Source organism: Mirounga angustirostris, unplaced genomic scaffold (genome assembly GCF_029215605.1).
Source record: "Mirounga angustirostris isolate CCGP_5_RB_7025 unplaced genomic scaffold, mMirAng1.0.hap1 SCAF_35, whole genome shotgun sequence".
Lineage (NCBI taxonomy): Eukaryota > Metazoa > Chordata > Mammalia > Carnivora > Phocidae > Mirounga > Mirounga angustirostris.
The window spans coordinates 308,446-333,406 of NW_026991743.1; the positions used below are offsets into that span (position 1 = coordinate 308,446).

The following is a 24,961-nucleotide window of genomic DNA, read 5'->3' on the forward strand; positions in this document are numbered from 1 at the left end:
GAGAATTCATTTACAGCTTAAAATTTCCTATAGCAAACATGTGTTATAAGCTTTGGGTTTATCATAAAGGTTACAGTTAAAAGATTACCTTTCCAGGAGATTAATCAAAAGGTGATAATTCACCAGCTAAATATCTTGTCGAGCCCCTCGTTGCTATAAACATGTTAAGAAAGTGCATGAATCATGGAACCTTCTGTGAGATTTTGTCCCACCCTGCCTGGCCAGCTTCCAGCAGCGTTATTTGTTCGTGGTGCTTTTATAGCTCTGAACCACAAATCTTCCCTAAACTTCTCTCCCTTATCCTGCTTAGGACAGTAAATGGCACAGTTCTTGAATTCTCGAAGCACTTACAGCCATGATATTGTTTCCTTTGACGAGACTTAGCATTAACATGTTTCTGAGTCTGAATCATTTTCTTAATCCAAAACTAGTTAAAGGATGAGACTCAGACATTTGATTGCAAAGGCAGCGGTTTCTTCTACAAGGTTGGGAGGATGTCTGGGGTGATGGTTCCCAGCACGTGTCCACAGAGCTGTGTCAGACTGACCGAGATTTGAGATTCACTCTGGGGGCTGTTAAGCTTTGGCTTCCTAGGGCTCACCCCTGGAAATTCTGATTAAGTAGATTTGGGTTAGGGTTCGGGGATCTATGTTTAAAGCTCCCCAAGCCATTTTTATGTATGGTAGGTTGCAGGGGGGCACTGAGAGTCAAGGGAACTGGTGTGGTTGGGAGGAAGAGTATATATGCACATTACTGTTTGAAAGGTATACATAATCCATCAAGAAGTATCCCACCTATTCACTGAAGTGTCCAGGGATTCCTCCAAGAGCATAGAACAAAGCCAGAGAGCTTTCTCTGAATGTTACTTGACCTAGAATGGACTTAATGCCTTCTGATTCTGATACGGCAGGTGTCTTCTTTTCTGTTGGGATCTTTTATCTTTTATTATTGAAAAGTGATTTTGTCAGCAATCCTGACCTAGATTATGAAGTCCTTTGATCTTGGAGTACATTTAAAGTTTCCAGTTGAAACTGTTCCCTCAGTATTCAACAACATGCATTAAATTTCAGTATTGTTGGTGAATATTATTATATATGCTTTTTTAATCTTTCTTTTAAAAAAAGTGTGGGATGGGTGCATATTTTATTTACAAGTCATTTAGACCTTGTGTCAGTATCTCAGTATGCACTGTCCCTCTACTGCCTTTATTTTTTTTTCTTTCTCCATAGTCTGAATTGTAATGACATCTACAGTTCGCTGCTGGCAAGATGCTTGTCACTCTTTGCTCAATACCCTCTGTTCAGTGCTAATCTGACATTCTGAATTTTAAGCCCCGTATCTCCTATAAATCCTACCTTTTCGGCCAGATAAGTAGCCAAGCCTTTTATTTGAGCCCTGTATTGCAGAAAGGATGCAAAATCAGAGGATATCAGTGAAATGGACAGTTTAAAAATAAGATACAAAATTAAATTTGTTCCACATGTCACTGTTGATCAAAAAAACTTTCCACATAAATTATTTTCTCTTCTTAGTGTTTTTCTCTGTGTGCTCTTATACCTTAGGCATTATTGGTTAAGATTCTACTTAGTCATCGATTTAGTTAATTAAGTGTGTCATCTACCATATGCCTATTGCCAGCCCTGGCAGACTTGTTTAATGTTTGAACATGCAGAACCACTTGTCTTTAAGTATATACCATAGCAATGACTAAAGTACTTTTAAATTCTACTGAATAATTGTGTACTAGGTAAATATGTACTAACTATTATATAACATAATTTAACAGTTTCAGTTCAGTGGTAGTGATTTACCAAATTTAACAGATGATATAGGTATACTCCTTGTGTTATTTTAAAAACCTTATTTATTTTGAGAGTTTTTCCCCAAAAAATCCTGTCATTGGGTAACATGTATGGAGCATAGCTTCAGATCACAAGATGTTATGGTCTAGTTGAGTGTATAAATGAAACCATGAGTATATGGTGGGTAAAACCTGAGGGAGAAGAGATCACATTTGATGATGTGCAAGATGTGTGAATATTCCAGCCCATCTATTTAAGAATTTTGTGGTAGGTTGAGAAAGAGTTTCCATAAAATGTTATGCCTTGTCCTAAAATGATTTTTGGAAAATGTTATCAGGATTTTTAGTACTAAAGCAATGGAAAAAAGATCTTTCTAAACATGAGTTAGGTGGACACTGTTCATTTTCTTGTATTGCTTACAAATGGACTTGGTAATCTCTGTGTTGGCTAAGACTGTTATTTACAAAATATAAAATTAAAATATTTGGTTTTGTTTATATTTCTTTTCTATTTAAACCCTGTCAGGTAATTCCATTAATATTGTGAAAACTGCATATATATATATATATATATAACACTTAAGCATTTCTGTTTTCTCTTTTTTTTTAATTTTTTTATTCTTATGTTAATCCCCTGACATTACAACATTAGTTTTAGATGAAGTGTTCCATGATTCATTGTTTCTGCACAACACCCAGTGCTCCATGCAGAATGTGCCCTCCTAAATACCCACCACCAGGCTAACCCATCCTCCCACCCCCCTCCCCTCTAGAACCCTGTTTGTTTTTCAGAGCCCATCATCTCTCATGGTTCGTCTACCCCTCCGATTTCCCCCGCTTCATTCTTCCCCTCCCGCTACCTTCTTCTTCTTCTTTTTTTTTTTCTTAACATATATTGCATTATTTGTTTCAAAGGTACAGATCTGAGATTCAACAGTCTTGCACAATTCACAGCGCTTACCAGAGCACATACACTCCCCAGTGTCGATCACCCAGTCCCCCCATCCCTCCCACCCCACCCCCCACTCCAACAACACTCAGTTTGTTTCCTGCGATTAAGAATTCCTCATATCAGTGAGATCATATCATACATGTCTTTCTCTGTTTGACTTATTTCACTCAACATAATACCCTCCAGTTCCATCCACGTCGTTGCAAATGGCAAGATCTCATTCCTTTTGATGGCTGCATAATATTCCATTGTATATATATATCACATCTTCTTTATCCATTCATCTATCGATGGACATCTTGGCTCTTTCCACAGTTTGGCTATTGTGGACATTGCTGCTATAAACATCGGGGTGCACGTACCCCTTCGGATCCCTACTTTTGTAGCTTTGGTGTAAATACCCAGTAGTGCAATTGCTGGATCATATGGTAGCTCTATTTTCAACTTTTTGAGGAACCTCCATACAGTTTTCCAGAGTGGCTGCACCAGTTTGCATTCCCACCAACAGTGTAGGAGGGTTCCCCTTTCTCCGCATCCCCGCCACCATCTGTCGTTTCCTGACTTGTTAATTTTAGCCATTCTGACTGGTGTGAGGTGATATCTCATTGAGGTTTTGATTTGGATTTCCCTGATGCCGAGCGATATTGAGCACTTTTTCATGTGTCTGTTGGCCATTTGGATGTCTTCTTTGGAAAAATGTCTGTTCATGTCTTCTGCCCATTTCTTAATTGGATTCTTTGTTCTTTGGGTGTTGAGTTTGATGAGTTCTTTATAGATTTTGGATACTAGCCCTTTATCTGATATGTCATTTGCAAATATCTTCTCCCATTCTGTCGGTTGTCTTTTGGTTTTCATAACTGTTTCCTTTGCTTTGCAAAAGCTTTTTATCTTGATGAAGTCCCAATAGTTCATTTTTGCCCTTGCTTCCCTTGCCTTTGGCGATGTTTCTAGGAAGAAGTTGCTTCGGCTGAGGTCAAAGAGGTTGTTGCCTGTGTTCTCCTTTAGGATTTTGATGGACTCCTGTCTCACATTGAGGTCTTTCAGCCATTTGGAGTCTATTTTTGTGTGTGGTGTAAGGAAGTGGTCCAGTTTCATTCTTCTGCATGTGTCTATCCAATTTTCCCAACACCATTTGTTGAAGAGACTGTCTTTGTGCCATTGGACATTCTTTCCTGCTTTGTCGAAGATAAGTTGACCATAGAGTTGAGGGTCCATTTCTGGGCTCTCTATTCTATTCCATTGATCTATGTGTCTGTTTTTGTGCCAGTACCATGCTGTCTTGATGATGACAGCTTTGTAATAGAGCTTGAAGTCCGGAATTGTGATGCCACCGGCTTTGCTTTTCTTTTTCAATATTCCTCTGGCTATGCGGGGTCTTTTCTGGTTCCATACAAATTTTAGGATTATTTGTTCCATTTCTTTGAAAAAAGTGGATGGTATTTTGATGGGGATTGCATTGAATGTGTAGATTGCTCTAGGTAGCATTGACATCTTCACAATATTTGTTCTTCCAATCCATGAGCATGGAACGTTTTTCCATTTCTTTGTGTCTTCCTCAATTTCTTTCATGAGTATTTTATAGTTTTCTGAGTACAGATCCTTTGTCTCTGTGGTTAGATTTATTCCTAGGTATCTTATGGTTTTGGGTGCAATTGTAAATGGGATCGACTCCTTAATTTCTCTTTCTTCTGTCTTGTTGTTGGTGTATAGGAATGCCACTGACTTCTGTGCATTGATTTTAGATCCTGCCACTTGACTGAATTCCTGTATGAGTTCTAGCAGTTTTGGGGTGGAGTCTTTTGGGTTTTCCACATAAAGGATCATATCATCTGCAAAGAGTGAGAGTTTCACTTCTTCTTTGCCAATTTGGATGCCTTTGATTTCTTTTTGTTGTCTGATTGCTGTGGCTAGGACTTCCAATACTATGTTGAATAGCAGTGGTGATAGTGGACATCCCTGCCGTGTTCCTGACCTTAGGGGGAAAGCTCTCAGTTTTTCCCCATTGAGAATAATATTTGCTGTAGGTTTTTCATAGATGGCTTTTATGATATTGAGGTATGTACCCTCTATCCCTATACTCTGAAGAGTTTTGATCAAGAAAGGATGCTGTACTTTGTCAAAAGCTTTTTCTGCATCTATTGAGAGGATCATATGATTCTTGTTCTTTCCTTTGTTAATGTACTGTATCACATTGATTGATTTGCGGATGTTGAACCAACCTTGCAGCCCAGGGATAAATCCCACTTGGTCATGGTGAATAATCCTTTTAATGTACTGTTGGATCCTATTGGCTAGTATTTTGGTGAGAATTTTTGCATCCATGTTCATCAGGGATATTGGTCTGTAATTCTCCTTTTTGATGGGGTCTTTGTCTGGTTTGGGGATCAAGGTAATGCTGGCCTCATAAAATGAGTTTGGAAGTTTTCCTTCCGTTTCGATTTTTTGGAACAGTTTCAGAAGAATAGGTATTAATTCTTCTTGAAATGTTTGGTAGAATTCCCCTGGGAAGCCATCTGGCCCTGGGCTTTTGTTTGTTGGGAGATTTTTGATGACTGCTTCAATTTCCTTAGTGGTTATAGGTCTGTTCAGGTTTTCTATTTCTTCCTGGGTCAGTTTTGGTAGTTGATCCATCTCTAGGAATGCATCCATCTCTTCCAGGTTACCTAATTTGCTGGCATAGAGTTGCTCATAATATGTTCTTATAATTGTTTGTATTTCTTTGGTGTTGGTTGTGATCTCTCCTCTTTCATTCATGATTTTGTTGATTTGGGTCATTTCTCTTTTTGATAAGTCTGGCCAGGGGTTTATCAATCTTGTTAATTCTTTCAAAGAACCAGCTCCTAGTTTCGTTGATCTGTTCTACTGTTCTTTTAGTTTCTATTTCATTGATTTCTGCTCTGATCTTTATCATTTCTCTTCTCCTGCTGGGTTTAGGTTTTATTTGCTGTTCTTTCTCCAGCTCCTTTAGGTGTAGGGTTAGGTTGTGTACTTGAGACCTTTCTTGTTTCTTGAGAAAGGCTTGTATTGTTATATACTTTCCTCTTAGGACTGCCTTTGCTGCATCCCAAAGATTTTGAACAGTTGTGTTTTCATTTTCATTGGTTTCCATGTATTTTTTTAATTCTTCTTTAATTTCCTGGTTGACCCATTCATTCTTCAGTAGGATGCTCTTTAGCCTCCATGTATTTGAATTCTTTCCGACTTTCCTCTTGGGATTGAGTTCTAGTTTCAAAGCATTGTGGTCTGAAAATAGGCAGGGAAAGATCCCAATCTTTTGGTACCGGTTGAGACCTGATTTATGACCTAGGATGTGATCGATTCTGGAGAATGTTCCATGGGCACTAGAGAAGAATGTGTATTCCGTTGCTTTGGGGTGGAATGTTCTGAATATATCTGTGAAGTCCATTTGGTCCAGTGTGTCATTTAAAGTCTTTATTTCCTTGTTGATCTTTTGCTTAGATGATCTGTCCATTTCAGTGAGGGGGATGTTAAAGTCCCCCACTATTATTGTATTGTTGTTGATGTGTTTCTTTGCTTTTGTTATTAATTGCCTTATATAATTGGCTGCTCCCATGTTAGGGGCATAGATATTTACAATTGTTAGATCTTCTTGTTGGATAGATCCTTTAAGTATGATATAGTGTCCTTCCTCATCTCTTATTACAGTCTTTGGTTTAAAATCTAATTTGTCTTATATAAGGATTGCCACCCCAGCTTTCTTTTGGTGTCCATTAGCATGGTAAATTGTTTTCCACCCCCTCACTTTCAATCTGGGGGTGTCTTTGGTTCTAAAATGAGTCTCTTGCAGACAGCATATCGATGGATCTTGTTTTTAAATCCAGTCTGTTAGCCTGTGTCTTTTGATTGGGGCATTTAGCCCATTTACATTCAAGGTAACTATTGAAAGATAGGAATTTAGTGCCATTGTATTGCCTGTAAGGTGACTGTTACCGTATATTGTCTGTGTTCCTTTCTGGTCTATGTTGCTTTTAGGGTCGCTCTTTGCTTAGAGGACCCCTTTCAAGATTTCCTGTAGGGCTGGTTTTGTGTTTGCAAATTCCTTTAGTTTTTGTTTGTCCTGGAAGCTTTTTATCTCTCCTTCAATTTTCAATGACAGCCTAGCTGGATAGAGTATTCTTGGCTGCCTATTTTTCTCATTTAGTACTCTGAATATATCCTGCCAGTCCTTTCTGGCCTGCCAGGTCTCTGTGGATAGGTCTGTTGCCAATCTAATGTTTCTACCATTGTAGGTTACATATCTCTTCTCCCGAGCTGCTTTCAGGATTTTCTCTTTGTCTATGAGACTCGTAAGTTTTACTATTAGATGTCGGGGAGTTGACCTATTTTTATTGATTTTGAGAGGGGTTCTCTGTGCTTCCTGGATTTTCATGCCTGTTTCTTTCCCCAAATTAGGGAAGTTCTCTGCTATAATTTGCTCCATTATACCTTCTGCCCCTCTCTCTCTTTCTTCTTCTTCTGGGATCCCAATTATTCTAATGTTGTTTCGTCTTATGGTATCACTTATCTCTCGAATTCTGCCCTCATGATCCAGTAGTTGTTTATCTCTCTTTTTCTCAGCTTCTTTATTTTCCAGCATTTCATCTTCTATATTACTGATTCTCTCTTCTGCCTCATTTATTCTAGCAGTTAGCGCCCCCATTTTTGATTGCACCTCATTAATATCCTTTTTGATTTCTACTTGGTTGGATTTTAGCTCTTTTACTTCTTCAGAAAGAGTTTCTCTAATAACTTCCATATTTTTTTCAAGCCCAGCTAGTATCTTTAAAGTGATGATTCTGAACTCTAGATCTGACATCGTACTAATGTCCGTATTGAGTAGGTCCCTGGCAGTCGGTACTGCCTCTTGTTCTTTTTGTTGAGGTGATTTTTTCCGTCTCGTCATTTTGTGCAGAGGAGAATAGATTAATGAGAGAACAAAATGCTAGTAGAGTAACCACGTCCCCAGAAAATATACTCTAAACAAATCAGAAAAGACCTGAAGCAGTGGGATAAGAAGGGGAAAGAGAGAAAAAAGAAAAAGAAAAAAAAAGGAAAAGATAAAGATAAAAACAAAAACAAACAAAAAAAAACAACAACAACAAAAGAAAAACCAGAATGTGATCAAATATGATCTATATGGTATATAGATCAGTGCCACACACTAGATTTGGGGTGTGTTTTGGTCTTTTAGAAGAAAGTGTCTCCCAAAATTTTAAAGAAAGAAAAACATATATGTACAAAAATAAGGGTTGATATGATGAAGGGATGGAAAATGACTGTAAAAATGGAAATTATAAAAAATTTTATAAAAGGAATTGATAAGAAGTTGTTTGAAAAAAGAAAGAGGATTTAAAAAAAGAAAAAAGAAAAAGAAAAAAAAAGGGAGAGGATGTGATCAGGCAGGGGAATAGAAAACACCATATACTAGAGATTTAGTGTATATTTTAATCTGTTAGAAGAAACTATCTCAAAATTTTAAAGAGAGAACAACTTATATATATAAGCCAAAAATATGGGTAACTACTATGAAGGGATAGAATATGACTCTAAAAATGAAAAATAAAATTTTTTTTTTAAAAAAAGGGATTGATAAGATGTTGTTTGAAAAAGGGAAAAAGAAAAATTCAAAAAGAAATAAAAAGACAAAAAGACAGTTAAAAAAAAATTAACTTTAAAAGACTAAGGAATCATGGTAAAAAAGCCGTGAATTCTATGTGCAGTAGTCCCCTAGCGCTGGAGTTCTGCCATTCTCATTGATCGGTAAACTTGGTCTTGGCTGGCTGTTCTCGCCGATCTTCTGGGGAGGGGCCTGTTACCGTGGTTTCCAAATGTCTCTGCCAGAGGCGGAATTGCCCTGCCCTTGCCCCTCCCGGCTAAGTAATCTGCTCGGGTTTGCTCTCTGGGGCTTTTGTTCCCTGCGAGCTTTCCGCACAGCTTTGGAGGCGGAGCGTGAAGATGGCGGCCTCCCAATCTCCGCCCCAGAGGAGCCGAGAACTCGGGCCCACTCCTCAGTGAGCCCCCAGAGAAAAGCCATCAGTCACTCCCGTCTCCCCGGTCTCCGGCTGCACTCCGTGCTCAACCGGCCTGTGACCGCGCGTTTCTCTCTCTGGCACCCGACCCGGTCTGGAGTCTCCAAACCCAGCAGATCCCTGCGGTGCACTCCCGCGCGGCTCCTCCCGGGGGAGGAAGGTGAGTCTCCCCGGATCTGCCGCTTGTTGGGTCCCTGCCGGAGGCGTAGGGGCCCGACTGGGCCGCGGATCACGGTTTATGGTCACCCCGAGCTGAGAGCCCGCGCCTGGGCTCCGCCTCTGCCGCCGGCTTCCCTGCTCCGATCCCTGGGAGCTCTGCCACACTCGGGCACCCCCGGTCTTTCTGTGACCCCGAGGGTCCTGAGACCCCACTGTCCCGGAGGGTTCCACCCCCCGCTTAGCCACCAGAGTGACGTCCCTCGGCGGAGCACTTTTAAAAGTTCCGATTTTGTGCTCCGCGGCTCTATCACTTGCCAGAAGCGGCCGACGGAGGCCCCTCCCCCGCCGTCTATCCTTCCGAATATCGCCTCGGATTCACTTCTCCGCACGTCCTACCTTCCAGAAAGTGGTCGCTTTTCTGTTCAGAGAGTTGTTGCTCTTCTTTTCTTTGATCTCCTGTTGGGTTTGTAGGTGTTCAGAATGGTTTGATCCCTATCCAGCTGAATTCCTGAGAGGAGACAAAATCCAGGTCTCCTACTCCTCCGCCATCTTGCTCCGCCCCCCCTGTTTTTTCTTGATAGGAAGAAGAAAAGAAGTCAGTCAGTTATCCTTCTCTCGTTAGCCACATAACTTCCTCTTTCCTGAATCATCCTGTCTTTACAATGACAGAAAAGATCCCCGTGCCCACCCTTCAGCTGCTAGGTGAATTCTCTCCGTTACTGTCATCTTTGCCTTGTGACATTAATCTCGTTAATCTGAGGACAATACAGTCAAAGGTATATCCCAAAATGTATCTATAAAGAATTACTTTTTTGTGATGTATTTGATATAAGGGGATGAGAAGCAGAAAGAACTGCAGCTGACCCTTGAACAGCATGAGCTGGAATTGCACTGGTCCACTTACACAGATTGTTTCCCATAAACACACTACAGGACTGAAAATGTATTTTCTCTTCCTTATGATTTTCTTAACATCATCTTTTCTCTAGCTTCTTTTATTATAAGAATACAGTGTAACATACATATAACATACAAAATGTGTGCTGATCAACTGTTCATGTTATCAGTAAGGCTTCCAACCAAGAGTAGGCTATTAGTCGTTATGTTTTGGGAGAGTCAGAGTCATGCGGATTTTTGACTCGGGGGAGGGGGATCTTCGCCCCTAACCCCCTGCACAGCTCAAGGGTCAACTGTACTGTGGGTTTTACTGCGCCTCAAGGAGCCGTTAAGAGGACTTGGCCTTTAGGCAAAATCATTCTACCTTTCATTTGACTGTTGCTGTGTAGTTTAGAGCATATCCCACTACTAATTTATGTTATTCCCGGAAAAGTTCTATGTGGTGAGAAGGTCAGGGTATATTATCTTTGTACAGATAAGAAAGCAAAAACTGGCCCTGGGGTCACATTATAGTAGGTGGGAGAACAGGCCGTAAGATCAGCTCTTCTGGCATTTTCCATTCATTTCTCCTTGTTAGCCAGTGTTTCTTGAGGAGTTAGAGAATTAAGAAGCATAGCATTTAATTATTTCTGTATCAGAGGCCTTGTACATTCATATCTTTCTCTTGAAAATCACTGCAACTCAGATGTTTGCATTGAGAAACCCAACTATTTAGAGACATCCAAAGATATACTAGAGGAAGAGAGGGGAAGGTTTTATTAGATTTGGAATTTTAATTCAGTTAGACTGCTTTTGTTTACATGTATGCCTACTTTTAAAGTCAGAGATTGCATTTGAAAAGAATAAAAATTAGACATTTGACATCATTTTTATCTTTTGTAGAGCTGTTTTGTGATATTGTGAATTGACATATGTGTAGCTACAAATAGTCTTAAGTGCTTAGGGATTCTGCAGGGAATGTAATAAATGGTCTGAGTATGAAAAGAAGAGAATGCTCATGTTGAAGACCACATAAGAAGAGAAAAATGTTTCGTTTAAGCACAAAGAACTAAAGCAAACCAAGTAAAGTAAGGATAAATGCCTGCAAATTGGGACATATAGGGCTTTTAAAACTGTATGACCAAGAGAAGGAACTTAGGCCTATGTAGGAATATCCATGAGGCTTATGATAATGAATACAGGTGAACACAGGAGGCCTGCGCATATCTGCATGTGTCAAAAGCCTTGTTTGATCATGCGAACGAACCAGGATTTATTTCATGCCTACTACGTGCCAGTTATAGCTAAAGGCACTAGGGATACTGTCATGAGCAAACCAGACAATCACCCCTGCGTTCCTGAAGCATGGATTCTGGTGGGAGGAGAAAAATAAGAAAAAATAAGAGAAACATATAATGTGTTAGATGGTGATAAGTGTTAGGGAAAATAGGGAAGGATGGTTCTGGAAGATGATGCGAGTTTGCATAGTGTGGTTGGAAGAGGACCTTGCAGAAAGGGTGTTAATGGAGTAAAAATCTGAAGGAGGTTAGAGAGTAAGTGACTCATGCAGATTTCTGGGGGTAGAGTGGTCCAGGAAGAGTTACAAGCAAGTAGAAAGGCCTAAACGTGGGTGCCATGGTGAGAATAGAAGCTCCATGTGAGCTGGTCTTTTCTTTGATTCCTTGCTGCATCCTGTTGCCTAGAAGAATGGTTGCACATAGAAGGGGCTCAGCAACAATTTGCTGATTGAGCGAATCTCATGAGCTCTGTTTCTAGGATTCTGCTAGTCTTTTGTGGGTCAACTTTTTGACTCATGGAAAGAACACACCAGCGATGGATAGCCTCCCTGAGCTTTTCCTCTCATTAATTCATAAGCCAAAGGGAATGAGGGGATGGGGGGGTGGTACTAAAGACTCTGAGCCTCAGGTTGCCACCTCTGGGCATGATGGTAGAGGACATTAGCAACCTAAGGATCTGAAGGCTTCTGGGGCACATGGCGGCCACTGTTCCTTAGCCTCGTTTCTAGATGACTCTTTCCCATGATTGTTTTCTGGAAGCAGATCCAGTTGTCTGGAGTCAATGAATGTTGCTATTCAGTTGGTTCACACTCTGAAGAATTCGGCTCCGTGTGGTCTGGTCTCCACTCACTATGTCCGCTTGGCTTCCCCTTGTTCCTCACACCCTTCAACAGGTGGCCCACCTCCACTCCCTGATGGCTGGCTGAGTGCCGACTCAGCTGCCCGTTATAAAATGGGGCTGATATCAGATCTTCCTGCTGCGGGTCTGTTGTGAGCAACACATAAACTAATGCTTGTGAAAGCCCTTTGGAAACAGAAGTGCTTTATAAACATACGTTGTCCTGATGGTGCTTATGGTACTTGCCGGCTCAGGTGCAAACTAGGGTTTTAGCAGAGGAAATAGAAAGCAATTTAACAATTTGACCAGGAAGAATAAAGGCTGAAATATTATGTGTAACCATAACTAGCACACTGGCACATGATCAGAAGTCGGTATTATTGGGGGCTGTTTTACTTTATCCTATCAATCAGTGCCAGTTCCTGTGTTAGTCTTTGACTCTTAGCACATATTTCTAACAGTTGGTTAAAAGCTCACCGGTAATCCAAGGGGATTGATTTGTCCATTCAAAATCACTTCTTTAAAGAATTGCATTCTGTCCCTTAACCTCTGATAATAGGAAAATAATCATTGAAAGAAGCTGACGTAGGTATTGAATCAAAGAAAGCTCGGTACTTAAAAAGGTGTCAAGTGTAATTTCATGGTTACACTAAAAGAAGACAAAAATCACTTGGAAGAAATCCAGAAACCAGACCTCAGCATTTTGGATTGTATCCCTATTTCTGTGTGCTGGCAGCTCCAAACATATAATAATGAATTGTTCCTCTGGAGGTTGCAAAGCATTTTTCCCATTGAAGTAGTGTGAACATAGCTCTTAGCTTCCAAGCCAGACCAGGGTCTCCACTGGCCTGTATGTAAGTAAGCATTTTCCTAACTACCACCTCCCACAAGAAACATGTCTGAGAACCACCTTCACACGATGGAGGCATGTCTTTGTTTCTGCCGCACCTCCTCGTCGGCAGCGGGATGGAGGAGGCCCCTGCTTGCCCAGCTCCCGGGTCACCGTCTGATGGTTCCTCAAGTTCTAAACGTCACATGGGCAGCCTGACTCCTCAGGGAGAAAGGGGTTATGGACTCGAGCAACAGTGAGAGAGGCAAGGTAGGGTTGGAGGTGTTGCTAACCCATCAAGGTGCTGCAGCATTTCCAGCTACCAGTCCTCAGAGTCCTATGTGTCCAGATCACACCAGGGAGATTTTGAAATAGAGAAGACTTACAAATTTCCCCATCTCTGATATTCTGATTCCCTAGGTCTGGGGTGGGGCAACTTAGGAATCAGTAATTTTCAAAAACTCTCATGATTCTAGAAATTACTGTTATCTCCATTGACTAAGTTGGGAAAGTAAAAGTTAGAAATTAAATGACTAAGATAAAATTACACAGTGGTACATGGCAGAATTAGGGCCCACATGCAGGTTTTCTGAATCTGGGTGCTGTACAGGGCCTCAGAGGGTGGCGTTTGACTTCTTAAGAGTTACTAAATCTGTTCCTCAGAGTCCAGTTTTTCAGGAATTATTCTGTATTGGTAGATGAGTTTATGGTTTTATATAAGCATATGTTGCTCTTATTTTATATGTTTTTGGAAAAAACTGATTGCATGTCATCTAGTTGCAGTCAGAGGACGATGGGAGCAGGCATCTCTTAAACCCTGCCTCGCAGCACCGCCGGGTGTGCCAGTGAAGTCCCGTCTAGCAGTGAACTGTCAGCCTTCTCCTCCTGGAGGCTCGGCCCCCCTCTCTTGTCTTTACCATCTCCTTTTCTTGTACTGTCAGAAGCTTGAGATATTAAAAAGAAGATTCTGTAAAGGCTTGAAAGCTGGGGAACAGGAGCACCAGTGAAGTGGTCGGGAACAGGAAAACCATGCCATCCTCAGGAAAGGGTATTGATTAGGGGGGAAGGGAGTCTTGGTAGAGAGGATGCTGGGAGAATCTCACAGGGGCATGGATCATCGGTCAGGGTTCTGTAGGCTGGAGAGATAGCTTCAGCCTGGAATGCAGACATTCCAGGGACCAGAAGGAATTTGATTAAGCCATTTAATTAAAGGCTTCATGGAGCCATGATGCCTTGATGTTTTGCACAATGATACGTTGTTCAACCTTTTTCTTTCCCCCAGATTATTTCCACCTCTTTTATGTTCAGATGTATTTTTATTTAATTCATTTATAGATATGTATCTTTATATCTGTATCTACTTCTCTCTCTGTGTATTACATTTAGCCCTATCTCTGACATTTTATTCTGATTTCTTGCAAATAGTTAAATATTATCATTTCAACATCACCACTTACTGAATAAGATTTTCTCTCTCCACTTGTTTACACACCCCCTTTTCTTATAAGAGGCAGTTTAAGGTTTTTACTTCATTTTGCCTTTCTTAGAAGAATTGATCGGTGCTTTATTAATCTCCCTGGCTTCTGGAAAGGTGAAAATTGTGGAGAAAATTTCCTCGTTGTACAGCCCTTCACCTTCTCTGTTCTTTCTGTCATCTTATCTTGTTGATCGAAACAGGATAACTGTTATTGGACATTTTAATGAATGCCCTGGAAAATGAATTCCTACTGGTTACTTCCTGTCTCAGGACTTAAAATGCAGTGTGCAGTTTTCCCACCTTTCCAGTTGCCAGAATACAGGGAAAGATGGATGTCAGTCGGCATTTTCAAGGAATCTGGGCAGGTTGGAGAAATTTCTCCACCAGCTGTTTAGCCATGCCTTAATTTGTATGGACCTTAGACATTCTTTAAGGAGGATAGAGACACATTTCTCTTAGGGAATCTAGTCGAAGTTATGGCTTCTCTCTTCCACAGAAAAAAAGGGTGCACACATAACGTTGACTACAGTTTCCAGGAGTGTGCTTATCTGTGAAGCTCACCTTATTAATGAGCAAGTCAGATTTCTTTTGGTGTGAGATGGGACGGCCACAGCTCTCTCTTCTGGGTTCTCACCCATGTCGATGGAGGGACACTTGCCTGCTGCTCTGCTTATCAGACACTGCCGTGTGCATATATGATTTTCAGAATGGCTTTAAATCCCGTTTAAAATGGGGCGGGTGGGTGGAAATGACAGTGTCCATGCCTTCCTTTCTCAACTAATGTATGTTCTGATAAGTCGTGGTTTTAGGCTGCTGGAACCTTGGATTAAATACTCCCTTTTTCTAAGCTCAGATCAGAGAGTGAGCTCCTTCGGGTTATAGCCTTTTCTTCTGTTACATTAAAAGTGATCTTTCTCTTTCCCCTCCTAGCGGGTGTCCTTGAGCGCCAGTCCATAGCTAGCGTGAAGGCAGGGGGGCGAAGCTAGTAGAGCACTTTGGAGTCCCGCTGCCTTTGTTTGAGCACATCACCTGTGCTTACCGGCCAGTTTGCTTAGCACACAGCCCCTCATTCTCCCATTTGCCTCATTCGCAACGTGGCCATGATAACAGGACACACCTCAGAGGTGTCCTAGGGATCAAATGAGTTAATGTTTGTAGAGCACTTAGAACAGTATCTGGCACGTACTAAGCACTGAGTGCGTGACGAATGAAGGTTGTCAACAGTGAGAGTTCAGTCATGAGCAGTGGTGATTGTTGCTAAAAATGAAATAAAATGTAGGCACTTTTTTTTTAATAAATTGGAGGTTGAATTTTATTCCCAAAGTAAATCTCGATGTCACCTTGACTTGTATTCCGTATATATTTTTTGAAAAGTTAATAAGATACCTAAAATTGTGTGCCGGGCATTATGCTGAGTGTTTTCTTTGTAAAGAGAGCCTTATTTAGCTCTCCCAGCAGTACTGTGAAGGTAGGCAATATTGTGCCCCCCTGTTACAGAAGAGGAAACTAGCTGACCTAAAGATGGTAGGTAGCTTTCCCAGGTCATGCAGCCAGTAAATGGTGTGCTGAGAGGCGCACCCCACCATGTTGACTCCAGATCCCCGCCCAGAACCTTCTACTCCTCTTGTATGGAAACAAAGGGGAGTGAGAGTGCTGAAAATGTTAGGGAATGCTCTGCCTGTTTTTCTCTTGACCACTCAGTTATGATGGGACACCCTCAGAAGGATCCACCATCTGTGGGAAAGGTCATGAAGGACTAATGTAGGGTCGGTCAGTGATCATTGCTAGTTGACTATGAGAAGGCATGCTTCATGATTGCGATGTTCACGTGCACTTAAATATAATAATACAAACTTGTATACCACCTCCACTGTTTCAAAGGCTGTTATGAGATGAATTGAGTTCTTCCGTGAGAAGTATTCTGTACAGGGTCCCACACACGGCAAGTGCTCAAAAAGTGTTAGCTGCGATTACTGTTACTGTCACTGTGGTTGGGACTTGATCCTCAGAGGGGCGCTTCACGAGTCTCCCGAGTTTTCTGAGTTCTGAGAGGTTAAATGACGTATCTGCAGACACAGGACTGGTTCGTGTGTTTTGCCCCCAGTCCAGCTTCTTCTAGCCTTGATGGCGTCGTTCTGCCAGCCGCACCATCTTCCGTGCCCCCCCACCCCACCCCGTTGCCAGAGAAACCTCCCGGGCCCTGCTTAGCCTCAGAGCCACAGGTTGCTTTATCCCCTGGAAGTAAGTTCTGCGGTGGATTCTCCAAGTGACTTCGGAACACCCAGGCCTTCCCGAGGGGATTCAGTCTCAAATGTGATCTGAGGTCCGGATAGTACTCATACATTAATGAATATAAAAACAGGTCTTTCAGAGTCTGTTTACTCTCCTCGAGTGAACAGCATCTTTTTTGTGAAGGTATCTGTTTTCTTGCATGCATATTCAAGTTAAATTCACAGTTTCCCTACTTTGAAAAACAGTTTTCTTGGAAATAAAATGACGAGACAGACTTTGAAACTGAAAAACTGCTGCTTTGCCTCAGGTATTTTTGCTTGAAAACTGATACTTTCATGAATATTTAATTTTTAAAAACTTGGACAAGATGATTGCTATTTCAGTTGGTGTTCTGGTCCTTACGAAAGTGATGCAGTTTTGGTTTTTAGAGAAAGTGTAACATTTTTCCATCAGTGAAAATTACTCTTTATGACTTCAATTTCTACTTTTGCATTGTTTAAATCTCTTGTAAAACTAATGGCAAAATTCCAAAGATGCTTCCTTTTGCTTTTTTTTTTTATTATCACCTCCAGTCTGGTAAAGGCCTCACACATTCATTATTTCAAGAGCAGATGTGTTGCAGGAATTTTCACAAAGCCTGCTGTCTGGTGGTTTTGTAAGGATGGTTTAGTGAGTTAAAATGGCTAAATGCTTCAGGTTATAATGATAAGTGCTTTTAAAAGAGCCTCATCAATAGACCATGTAAATAGTGAATCTGAATTGGGACTTAGTCATGATTTTGTTATGTTATGATTTTGATGCATAATTGTTGACATACAGTTTGGAGGGTCTCTGATTCCTCAGCTACAGAGTTATAATGTCACTAAAGAAAATTTGTGAATAAAAAATTAAGTGAGCTATTGGGAAAATAATCACCAGTACTTATCTGATAGATTACAATGACAGAAAGAATAATGGCTAAAATGTACCAAGGGCTTCCTCTGCTGCAGACACTGGGCTGAGTCTCTGTTACACAATTGAATTTCATCTCCATTTTATGCTACAGGAGAAACCAGGTTTTGCTAAAAGCATCTAGGAAATTGCAGAGCTAGGATCTAGATGTCGAGCTGCCTGACTCCCAGCCCAGGTTCTGATCCATTTTCTGTAGCTTCTACACCAACACATTCTGTCCTATAAGCTAAGCCACCATACCTCGTATTTTCAACGTCTTACTAGACGCCATGACTCCATGAAGAGGGGAAACCTGCATTAGGTCCATTTTATAGGCAAAGAAACTGATGCTTAGGTGATCAGTAACTATTCCAAGCCTATACACTTAGCACACGAGAGACTTGTCCTTGTCCTTCTGGAGACCTTATGTATGTCATAAATGAAGGATTTTTTTTTTTTTTTTTTTTTTTTTTTTTTTTTTTTTACTGTGCTCTTTTCATGCTCTTTTGGGACTGTGTGAAACACCTTGAAATTTTATTTTTTTATTTTTTTATTTTTTTTAAAGATTTTATTTATTTATTTGAGAGAGAGAGAGAATGAGAGACAGAGAGCACGAGAGGGAAGAGGGCAGAGGGGGAAGCAGACCCCCTGCCGAGCAGGGAGCCTGATGCGGGACTCGATCCCGGACTCCAGGATCATGACCTGAGCCGAAGGCAGTCGCTTAACCAACTGAGCCACCCAGGCGCCCCACCTTGAAATTTTATTAGAAAACATTGTCATATGATTTAAACTTGCTATGTGTATCATGTTGGTCCTGTGATGACTCAGAATTCCTTAAATGACTTTTTCCTCTCCCTTCAAACAAAATCTTAGCAGTACCACTGCAGAATACCAGTGTGAAATATCATAAAGCAGGTTATTCCAGCCAAGAATCCGAGGTGAGGCCAGCTTTAAATTGTTGAGGCACATTAAAGTCAAATCAGTGGTGAGAATGCTGACAGCTCCTCCTCAGAAAAGATGTCTCTGTGGCACATTTAAAAATCATATCCCCCAGTGAAGATGATTAAGAACTTGGACATATTCGTATCGGTGGCCACAGAGGAGAAAAAGGGATCATTTTCATCACAGGTCAGTGCTGAGCACACTGAACTCCTTTGAATAGCTGTCCCTTTCTTAATTCGTCCAAGGATTCTTAATTTATTTTGCTTATTATCAGAAGCGTCTCCCCCCTTGAGGAAACATAAAATTTATTAAGAGAATTGTAACTTAAAATATTCAGAGCACTCCTGGCATCTTTACTTAAATGGATGCAAGAAATTTTACTGCAAGAAAGTATATATTGATCCCTGTAGCTGACTTGTCATGTTTCGTATTTTTCTCTTTGCACAAGAAGAATAGCTTCTGTAATGTGAATTTAAATGATACGTCAAGCTAATAAATGTGGTTGGCCTAGCAAGTGATAAGCATAACTAACTCAATTTAAATGTCTTTTATATAAAAATAATGAACCAGTGCATTAAAGATTAAAAATGTTAATGCAATTAGCAAAAATTAGCATTCAATAAAGAAGTGTGTTTCAGTTTTGAGATGGATGATACATCATTCAATGACCAGATAAGGACTAAATTCAGGTACACTTTATTCAGCTGGCGTGTATGTTAAAAACCAAATAAATAAAAATTAAATGCTTTATTTGCCCCTTTGCAACGACGTGGGTGGAACTAGAGGGTATTATGCTAAGCGAAATAAGTCAGTCAGAGAAAGACAATTATCATATATAATCTCACTCGTATGTGGAATTTAAGAAACAAAACAGGGTCATAGGGGAAGGGAGGAAAAAATAAAACAAGACAAAACCAGAGAGGGAGACAAACCATAAGAGACTCTTAATCATAGGGAACAAACTGAGGGTTGCTGGAGGGGAGGGGTTACAGGAATGGGGTAACTGGGTGATAGACATTTAGGAGGGCACGTGATGTAATGAGCACTGGGTATTATATAAGACTGATGAATCACTGACCTCTACCTAGACATGAAACCAGTAATACATTATATGTTAAGTAATTGAATTTAAATTAAAAAAAGTAAATGCTTTATTTGAAGAAACTTTGATAAAACAGTATGTGGCATGTAGACAAAAGGACACGCAGGTCCTTGGGGACTGTGCCAGAAACCAGGGCATGAGGTGACTTAAAACATATTGTCACCTGCCTCCTTGTGGGGGAGGTAGAGGGGATGTAGCAGGTGTGACAGTGAACGTGGGACTGGAGGGGAAATGAATTTTCCTGGCTTCACTGCTAAATAAAGTGAGCATTTTTGGTTTGGGGACGCTGACTTTAAAACAGTGGAGTATACAGTGGTGTCGCTATTTGCCTTAATGTCGCTGTGGCGTCTTGTCACTCTATGCTCATCTGCAGGTGGATGGCAAGCATTCCGATGAGGCAGCCTTGATCCTCCACAGGAAGGGGTTTGACTGCCACTTCTCGAGCAGAGACACGGGGCTGCTTTGTTCCACAACCCAGGGAAAGGTGAGCTGAAAAGTGGTTTTTGCTTGTTGATTTCATGTGCTTTGAAATCCTTGCTTTCTGCTAATCATTCTGACAATAAGATAACGTTTCATTGCCTCTTCGTGGACTCATTCCCCTCAGCTGCTGTAATTTAGCTCAAGTCTCTCCATCTTAAGAAAGCACTTTCTCAACCTTCGATCTCTTCTCCTTGTCAGCATCAAAATGCACGTCTGGAACATGGGCACGTGTAGGGGCAACATTCTCCTCCATTCCTAGGCCTTCCGTTGCCAGCCGACAAAACATCCTCTCCCCGCCCCCCATCCCCCAATATTCCCTCCTCTCTCACACATGCTCATGTAGGATCTAGGTCCATGAAGTCTCAGAGGGGCAAAAGCAGGTTTTATAATAACTAAAGGTGGGGTGGGGTGGGGTAGGGAAGTGGTGACACTGGCCAGTCGGGGAGTTTCACCACGGCCCCGAAGCAACCTTACTTAGCTCCAGTCAGTTGTTGTCCCAGGGGAAATGAGGGTCTAGATCTCCTGATCAAGACAGATTTGCATAGGAGTCCTCACTGTGCCAGCCAAACAGGTCTTCAGGCTGACCTGCCGGCTGCCCAGTTTTTCTGTCTCCTTTGAGCTCGTCTTTCTGATAGTTCCCTCAGGCTCTCCTTGGAAGGAAATGAACCTCCAGCCTTCTGCCTCTGGCTCTGAGCAGGTTGTGCTCAGAGAAGACAGCTGGATGGCACACAGGCAGGTCTGTCCCACGGGGCAGCTCAGCTGACCCAGCTCTTCTCCAAAACCTCACAGATAACCTGTAGATCAGACTTAAGAGATTCATTTCCAACCCTACCAACTAGAATGTGCATAGGGTCTGAAAAGGAGAGAAAAGACAATATGGTAGGGGGTCAAAATCCACTTAGGCAGATAAGCTTCTTCATTTCTCGTATCATGCCCTCCGTGGAATTGGTGCGAAGAAAGCACTGATGGTTTGGGGTTTGTTTTTCATGATATTTACGCTTTACCTTATTACTGATGATGTGAGTGTACTTGGTTGTAAGCATTTGTATATAGACATTAAGGCGTCAAGTTTTAAGGGGATTATATGGTCCAGAGAGACATGGGGTGAGGGTAGTACTTTCTCAGCAACCCCCCAACCCTGAAAATGGGACTCACTGACATGAGGAGCCTGTGTCCTTTCTCTCAGCTCTTTGGGAACAAGAAGAACGACAACTGTTAGGTGTAAATGTTGGGTGTAAGAGGATACGGATGTTTTTAAAGCTTGCTGGCTCATAGATGTGTTTTCTTTTATTGAAAAAGTGGCCCCTGCACGTGATAAGTTCTCAAGAAATTCAGAAGAAGAATGTAGAGTGAGCTGTCCTCTCCTGGTTACACTTCTCCTAGGTGTCCCTCCCAGGGTGGTCTGTGTGTCCAGGCTCGCATAGCTGTATCTAATCCCCTTCCTCTTCCTCTTTTTATCATTAAAAGGAAACTTCAAATACACTGTTTTACTCTCCTACTATTTTCCACTGAATAAATATATAGATGTGCTACTAATCTTTCTTCAAAGTTGACCTAACTGTGCAATTTTTTTTATCATTTATTTTCTAGATTTTGGTACAGAAGCTTTTTAGCATGTTTACTGTTGCAAGTCTCATACCTTCGTCATTATCCTTGATGCATTCACCTCCAGACGCCCGAAATATAAGTGAGATCAACTTGAGTCCCATGGAAATCAGCACATTCCGAATCCAGTTGAGATGAACCTGGCTTTCAAATTTGGATTGGGAAGCATTGTCTTTTATACACTTCTTGGTTTGACGTGCAATAAGGAAGCACATTATTTTAGCTTCTGGCTACTGTGAGGACATGAATTCTGTGATTGTTATTATAATTATTATTATTATTATTTTTTTTACTAGTACAGAAAGAAAAAAAAAAAAAAGCCATGCTATAGCCAGTTTTTCTTTAAGTTCCATCCATGAATCACCACCATCAGTATGAATCGATGCAACAATGAAGGAAGAAATGTCTAAAACAACTTCTCCACAGATTGTATCTCAGGTTAAATGCTAACTAACTATATCTGTGTCGGGAGTTGTGAAGAGATTGTTATAAGTATTCATGTTGCTGATCCTTCATTAGTTTTACAAAAATACCCATTTTTACCAAAATGGAATAAAAAGCTGAAGGGTAATAGCTAATGGCCAAAATGGTTGCAATCGTTCATACGCATTCGAAAAATTTTGTGTATTGAAATATGTGGAAAAGTGCAATCCATCAACCCTTATGATATCTGTACATCATTGATCTTCACACCTTTTTCTAATGTACCACTTGACCCCTCCCTTCTCACTCTTTGTATTTCCAGAAATAGCAGATTTTGAATCATTCAATAGTAGAAAAAGAGGCATATTTTCATTACTTGACAATGTGGGATAGGTGCAATTTATTCCATTGTCACTAAGATAGAAAAAGCAATCCCATAGGTACCATAACCTCTTTTAGGTACCACAAGGTGTCTTTTTACACAGCTCATTTGAATACAGATGTTCGGAGAGGGGTTTTCTATTTTAAAAATAACCATATCAAAATAAATGTGCCTTATTTTTTTATAAGTCTTGTTAAATCTTTTGGTGTCCATATGACTGAGGAAGGGGGAGAGGGTGGGGGTGGGGAGGAGGTGGGTACTTTCTATGACACGTAAAGTGTTATCGGTTTTGCCTGACAATGCTGGCCACATTCTGATCTGTTTCATTAAATTTGTGGTGATGTTATTCTAAACATTTTGACTATTTGAATGTACTGAGATGTCAGAAAACAAAACAAGGAAGAAAAAGTACTGTTCATTAAAATCCGCTGCTGCCAAGAAGATGGCAGCATGAAGCAAGGATTTTGTGACATGCAAAATCCATACACTGTTTCCATTTCACAGGAGGTAACTCTATGAAAGAATGCTTTAAAAGGGACCCTGTTTTGAAATCCACTTATAGGTAGCTCATCCTGATTTCTTTTATTAAAGAACATGTGTGTTGAGTGAATTCCAAACTTTTGTACGTGCTAACCTCAAAGTGAAGTTCCAAGCCTATGTGCCATTACAGTACTTTTGATAAAATTTATTTGGGATCATGATTAACATGACATTAACACTGAAGCAACATTAGAAACATTTAGAATATTCAGTTTTAGGATAGAAAGGATTCACTGAGTATGTACACTTTTGAAAATTCTCTTTGTGTTACCTAATAAATTTAGTATTCTCTGACTTTAAACTTCCTTTTACCTCCTGCCATTCCAGCATCTTTATAGAGAAGTTGAAACCTAATTTCTGTTTCACCAGGTAGTCTGATGATCATCCTTTTTTTTTTTTTTTTTTTACCAAGATGCAGCTCCTACAATTATTGCTAAGTTATGTTAAGTTCATAAATTTTTTTCGCCTTTAATAATTAAGGAAACAATACTGGTGTTGATGAAGATATTATAAGGGAGTAATGTCATGCAATAAACATGTACTGTAAGTTTCCTTCCTCATTTTGGGGGATAAACAACTAAAAGAAAAAAAAAAAAACAAAGCACTTCCTTTTTGTGGACATCTATAGATGTTAAGATTGCCAGAAGCAAATCCCAGGAATAAGATCAGTATTTTCATTGCATCTTAAATGTAAAACCTTCCTTTGGGAGTTCACTGTGTTCTGTGGTTAAGTGGGTGTGCTTAATCATTGTGGAAATTCTGATCAGTTGAAATAAAAAATCTTGATGCAATAACAGTGGTTTTGCCACTTCTGGTTGTTTGAGATGGATCTGTCCCATGTCAGTCGGGGTCTTAGTGTGTGTTGCCACCGTTCACAGGTAAAGCAGAAATTCTCTTTAAACCAGCAAATTTCTGCTTTTTATTTTTAGAATAAATCATCAGGGAAATGAGGAGAGGATGCTTTTGCTTTGGGTTGCGGTCACGAACTGATTAATTTAGTGTCTCTGGCACACCTAAAAACCATACATTTCAGTTGTGATCTCGGTGGCATATTTGTTTGCTTGGGTTTTATTACATTTGTTACTGCAGATGTTCGGTTGAGCGAGTAGGTCATTCCTGTGATTTTTTTTTTTTTTTTTTTGGTAATTTGAGCTTTTTACCTGCAGTGTTTGAGAACTCGGCATTCTTGTTTTCTTCAAATACTGATTAAAATAAAATGCTATAAAATGTGTTGTGAAACATTTTAATTACCTTCCCATGTCTTTGTTGTACTTGTGTCGAAATGTTTTCACATTCCTTTGGAAGAAAATCTTTGCTTTCATTTTGATTATGTTGCTTATCTTGGAATCAAATAGGTTTTGATATTTTTCTCTTGGAAGGTTTTATATCTTTTTGGGAATATGTAATATAAGATCTCTAATAAAAGATAAATCTTACCATGTACGTAGTCCTCCAGAGTGCTGCTTAAGTCTTATTTTGTAAACAACAAGAATTAGTACATTTTGAGGGGTAGGGTGGAAGAGTGAGGGTCTGTTCTTTGTTCCTTCAAGAATGAATCACTCCACCTTCTGCCCAGTGCTAGCTGGGAAATACAGTTTTAGAGAGCAAGTGGCAGGCGGGGGTGGTGATGAGTTCATCTGGGTTTGTGGCCACCTTTGAGTTTGGGGTGTGGGAACCTTCCGGACAGTGTGGTACCTGTGGGGCCTTCTGAGCCAATTGGAGGAGCAGGGTCTGGTCAGATTCCGTATATTACAGGACAGTAGTGAGAGGAAGACAACACAGGTAGCCAAGAAGTTTCCCGTGAGCTGATCAGGAGGGCGAGCAGGATCTGGAGGCACCCCGCCGGCCCCACCCGGCGCCCAGGGCGGTGGCTTTCAGAGACTTCCTTCAAAGGCGGGAGGTGGGGCGGCTGAAGGACAAAAACGCCGGAGGATCCTGTGGGTTAGCCAGGCAAGTGAGAACGTGCTAACTGGGGAGTTTGGGCTTGTTTTGGGTGATGTAGTACAGAGGCTAGTCAATTTGTAGTATGCATGTGCCAAGCTAAAAACTTGGGAGAGAACTCTCCA

The 24,961-nt window shown here is 40.8% G+C and overlaps 1 protein-coding gene across 1 annotated transcript in view; it reads left to right on the plus strand.

Moving 5' to 3' along the window:
- Window positions 1-24,331, plus strand: part of LOC135363152 (alpha-mannosidase 2-like) — a 154,734-nt gene extending 130,403 nt beyond the window's left edge. The window contains exons 20-22 of the mRNA XM_064583843.1: window positions 9,523-9,717; window positions 19,839-19,949; window positions 21,536-24,331. Of these exons, the coding sequence (XP_064439913.1) occupies window positions 9,523-9,717; window positions 19,839-19,949; window positions 21,536-21,688 (459 nt within the window). The 3' untranslated portion in view covers window positions 21,689-24,331. The remainder of the gene's footprint in view (window positions 1-9,522; window positions 9,718-19,838; window positions 19,950-21,535) is intronic.
- The last annotated feature ends 630 nt before the right edge of the window (window positions 24,332-24,961 follow it).